The sequence below is a fragment of the Phaethon lepturus genome, unplaced genomic scaffold (assembly GCF_000687285.1).
Source record: "Phaethon lepturus isolate BGI_N335 unplaced genomic scaffold, ASM68728v1 scaffold23009, whole genome shotgun sequence".
Lineage (NCBI taxonomy): Eukaryota > Metazoa > Chordata > Aves > Phaethontiformes > Phaethontidae > Phaethon > Phaethon lepturus.
In genome coordinates this window covers 4,910-9,648 of record NW_010563092.1, presented here as the reverse complement: position 1 = coordinate 9,648, position 4,739 = coordinate 4,910, and the positions used below count along the sequence as shown (strand labels likewise).

Below are 4,739 nucleotides of genomic sequence, written 5' to 3'. Positions count from 1 at the left end.
GCCCGCCACAGCAGCGAGTGAACCTCTCTCGGGTAAGGCTGGGGCTCTGCAAACACCCCAAAGTCTCTTTGCAGAGCTGCAAGAGTCTCAAGGCACGTGCCTGTCTCTTCCCTTCCCCAGTGCTTCAGCTCCGTCGAGCTTTTTGCCATCCACAACCTGAGTGAGGGCTCTGCCGTGGGGCACAGCGAGTTCAAGGAGTTTTGCCCCACAATCCTGCAGCAGCTGGAGTCTGGGGCATGTGCCTCCGAGAACCTGGAAAATGAGGAAAATGAGCAGACGGAGGAGAGCAGACCCAGCTCGGCCGAAGGTAAGCAGGGAGCCTGGGGGCACGTGGGCTCACAGCATGGTTTTGCCCGCAAGTCGCACACACCACAGGTCAGAGCTTTGCCTGCGGCACGGCTCTCCGGGATAGCTGGATGATGGGGGGACCTTGCTGCGAGTCCTCGTGGGTGGCAGGGGGTGACTTGGCACGTTTAGGGACCCGCTGGCCTCCAGCCACCAGCGGATGCTAAGTGAGCTTCCATGCATCCAGGTCCTGACGATGCCCAAGGTTTTGGATCGGCTGCCCTGAGCGCAGCACTGGCTTTTCCCACGCCATGAGGCCAGGGCTGACTTGGGAAAGCCTCTTCCAATTAACCCGGTGGTTTCGTTTCCATCTGCCCTGCAACAAAAATAATGGTTTGTGTCGCAGTTGAAGCGCCCGGAGCAAAGGGAGAGACGCTCTGGTGCGGTGAGGCCGGCCTCGGCGTGGGGGCGTAGACCCGGAGCCAGCCTTTTCCGCCTGCCCGGATCCGGGGTCTCGGGGTCCTCCCCGTCTCCCCGCCCCGAGAGCCTCGGTAATGTCTGGCCCTCGTTTCTTCTCGTTCCGCAGTGTGGGGCTTTGGTTTTCTCAGTGTGTCGATGATTAACGTGGCCTCCCTGCTCGGAGTCTTCATCGTACCGTGTACCGAGAAGGCCTTTTTCAGGCGGGTCCTCACGTTTTTCATCGCACTCTCCATCGGCACGCTGCTCTCTAACGCGCTCTTCCAGCTCATCCCAGAGGTGCGGTAGAAAGTCCCTGCCTCTCTCCCTTCTCCGAGGGCAGCTCTCCAGGTGCCCTCTCTGCCTTCACCCTGCCGAATCGAACCGATCCCTCCGTCACCCGAGGCTGAGGGCTTGTCTCAGGGGCTCCGCAGGGCTTTTCTCGCCCCTCTGAGCACCAGGAAACCCTCTCAAGTGTGCAGGCAGCACGGGGAGGCTGCGCCCTCCAGCCTTGCCGGTCCTTGCAAGGCTGCTGGCCAGGTCCGAGGTTCAGGAAGGTGCTGGGAAAAGCCGTTTGCTCCTGCCCCGTGGGCTGCATCTGCATCGTGAGGGAGTTTCTCCCTTGGAGGGGTGTGCTCAGCCTCGCTTCGTGCAGAGCTGCCCAGTTGTGAGGCTGCTGAGATGCGGCAGCGCTCATGGCCTGAGCTGGACAGAAAGACCTGCGAGGTGGAGGAAATACCTGTGTAAAAGCACAAAGAACAGCCTAGAGAAGCACCGGCTTCCTCCCAGTCAGCCAACTTTTACCAGTGTCTTAATTGCCTTTCCTCCCTGCTCCATTTTCCAAGACTGATGTTCCCAGACGGATTTATGCTTACGTGAGGTTTCCTGGTGCTCTGATGGGCCCAACAGATACATCGCAAATTAATTGTGTTATAATTGCACAGTTCCGGAGTTGAATAAATACAGCCACACGCTCTCAGATCGGACACCTTTGAAACACGTGTGCTTCCTCAGCCCCCCGGTCCAGGTGGCCTCACAGAGCCCTTCCCCATCTCCTGGGGAGGAGACGAGCTGGATCTGAGCCTCTGCACATCCAGCCTTAAAACTCTGTGTTTTAAGGTGTAGCCTTCCCTCTGAGCAGAGCACCCTTTGCGGCCGCTGGGTTTTGCCCCCCGGCATTGCCCACTTTGTTTTCAGGCAGCAAATGCCTCATCTGTGTTGGCAGCGGGATGTTTTTTCAAGGCTCCTTTTCAACTCCAGAACTGCGACTTTTATTTGCCGAACGTAAAAACCAAGCGCCTGTATTTCCTGATCTGCCAGGAACTGAAATGACTTACGTACGCTCCATCCTCACCGTCAGTCGGAGCATCCCAGTCCCCGCTGGCGTGTGGGGACCAGCCGCATCTCTCTGGGCTGCAGGATGAGGATGGAGCGTACGAGATGCTCGGGGGACCTCGGTGCTCTGTGGCCCTGGGACAGCCGCCCAATGTCTTGGGGGGGCTCGGGGAGCAGAGCTGGAGTGCTGGCTCTGACACAGCCTGGCTGCCAAAACTCAACTTCGTCCTGGTGCTAAAAGAAAGCTGCTTGCTCCAAGGGAGGGCTCCTCTCCCGGTCGTTTGGTGCGAGCTCTGCAGCGGGGTGTCCCTCTGACCCTTCCCAAAGAGCTGTTTCCAGAGCCACTCAGTACCAGGTTTACCCCTCTTGAACCAATGCCAGATGAACAAGCAATCACTAATGAATGTCCTCTTCTCTCCCCCCCCTTCTCCCTCCCTCCTCTCTCTTTCCTTTCGGCGTGGATTCCTTCCCCTCCCTCCCCTTCCCCACACTGATCTCCTTTCCCTCTGACAACCTCCCCTCGTCCGATTCCCCGGGGTGGGTTTGGCACGCACGCCGCAGTCTGGGGTTACGGTTTCCTCTGCGTGACCGTCATCTCCCTCTGCTCGCTGGTGGGAGCCAGCGTGGTGCCCTTCATGAAGAAGACCTTTTACAAGCGGCTGCTCCTCTACTTCATAGCTCTGGCGATTGGAACTCTCTACTCCAACGCCCTCTTCCAGCTCATTCCCGAGGTAGGGTGAGGACCGTCGGGTCTGTCCTTTTCTCTCTCTCGGGGGCTGTTTCTCTCTCTCTGGGCACTCGCTGGCTGGAGAAGGGGAAGGCGGCACCGCAGGGGAGCCGAGAGCGAGGTACGGAGGCTGGAAGTCCCTCAAGACCGCAGCTGGAGCTGGCATTTTGCCCCTCTTTGGAAGGGAGTTGCTCCAGGGAGACCTCTGGTCTGCTTCAAGCAGAGAAGTGCTATTTTATTGCCCTTTCTAGCCCTGCAGGCAGGTCGCCTTTGTGCTGAGACAGCAGAGGCTTTCTAAGCCTGATTTTAGCATCCCTGTCCCAGTGCAGGGTGGTGGATCCAATGCCTTGGGGCACAGCCCGCCTGGCTGGGGGAGCGAGGGAGATTAAAGGTGCACGAAGGCATTTTTTGAGTTTGCCCCCAAAGCAGAGGTCAGAAAGCAGCAGTGCTGCCCCAGAGGTGACGGGGGCAAAGGCAGATGAAGGACGCTGCCAGAGACTGTTCCTCAGTCCTGTCACTTGTCCCTTTTTGCCTGCAGGCGTTTGGATTCAACCCTCAAGAAGATTATTACGTTTCCAAATCTGCCGTGGTGTTCGGGGGCTTCTACCTCTTCTTCTTCACAGAGAAGGTCCTGAAGATGCTCCTGAAGCAGAAGGACCAGGTGAGGCTGAGCAGGGGATGCTCGGAGCGCTGCTCAGGTGGGATGCAGCAGGAACAGCAGGGGTGGCTGACACCCGTGAATCCCCCTGTCCCACAGCATCACCACGGGCACAGCCACTACGGCCCCGAGGCTCTGCCATCCAAGAAGGACCAGGAGGAGGGAGTCACCGAGAAGCTGCAGAACGGGGACCTGGACCACATGATCCCACACATAACCAGCGAGCTGGAGTGCAAGACCCCCTCTGCGGACGAGAAGGTTGTGGTGGGCTCCCTCTCTGTCCAGGTTAGTGCCTCCTCCCGTGGGGCTGCGGGTGGGCGTGTGGAAAAAAAACCTGCCTGTTGACGAAAAAGAGCGGTGTTGAAATCCCTTGCACCTTTCTGACAAAATCCTCTGTGGGTGGTGAAAAACAAACGGCTCGGGTCAAGCCGTGTGTGGATTTAATGTGTGGAGGGGTGGGTTTCCCTGGCCGGTGGAGGGAGCAGTGACCCCACCCGACTGGCTGGGTGCTGAGCCCCTGCTGTTGGGGTGCTGTGGCAGGACCTGCAGGCCTCCCAGAGCGCATGTTACTGGCTGAAGGAGGTGCGGTACTCCGACATCGGCACGCTGGCGTGGATGATCACCCTCAGCGATGGCCTCCACAACTTCATCGACGGGCTGGCCATTGGGGCCTCCTTCACCGTCTCTGTCTTCCAAGGGATCAGCACCTCCGTGGCCATCCTCTGCGAGGAGTTCCCGCACGAGCTGGGTACGTGAGTCCTCGGGGAAAGGTGCTGCGAGGGCTCTCCGATCTGCCCCTCTTTAAGGCTAAACCTGCTGCTGTCCTGGTCCTACCCATTGTTTCTTGAGAGAAAAACAAACACAGGGTGGAATAAAGAGAGTAATGATGGGGGGGCGGGGGGAGGCGAGGCTGTAAACTACACTGAGTGATCACAGCTCTAAAAATAACGAGGTAATATGATGTCTGAGATTTAAATTTAGATGGAGACATCTGAAGAAAAAACAACACCACCTCGTTGGTTTGGGAGGGGGGAGGCGGGCAGCGGTTTGGGTTTGAATGTCCGAATTTATGCGCAGGCAGGGCCAGGAGCTGACAGCAGGGAGCTGGTGTGGTCAGTGCTCAGTGCCAGCGGGCGTGGGGAGCCCACGCTTGACCTGCAAAAGCAGGCCCTGAATATGACCACCTCAGTTCTGTCCCACTGCCCGCCCAGCGATGGCCCCCTCCCTCCTCATCCTCCTCATCTTCCTCTCCCGCAGGGGACTTCGTCAGCCTGCTGA

General features: G+C 58.5%; 1 protein-coding gene across 1 annotated transcript in view; it reads left to right on the top strand.

Annotated features, from left to right (window-relative positions):
* SLC39A14 (solute carrier family 39 (zinc transporter), member 14) overlaps positions 1–4,739 on the top strand; it is a gene marked incomplete at its 5' end in the record, with an annotated part of 5,588 nt that overhangs the window by 185 nt on the left and 664 nt on the right. Inside the window, 6 exon segments of the mRNA XM_010294488.1 lie at positions 59–307; positions 2,638–2,807; positions 3,342–3,464; positions 3,561–3,746; positions 4,002–4,209; positions 4,719–4,738. Of these exon segments, the coding sequence (XP_010292790.1) occupies positions 59–307; positions 2,638–2,807; positions 3,342–3,464; positions 3,561–3,746; positions 4,002–4,209; positions 4,719–4,738 (956 nt within the window).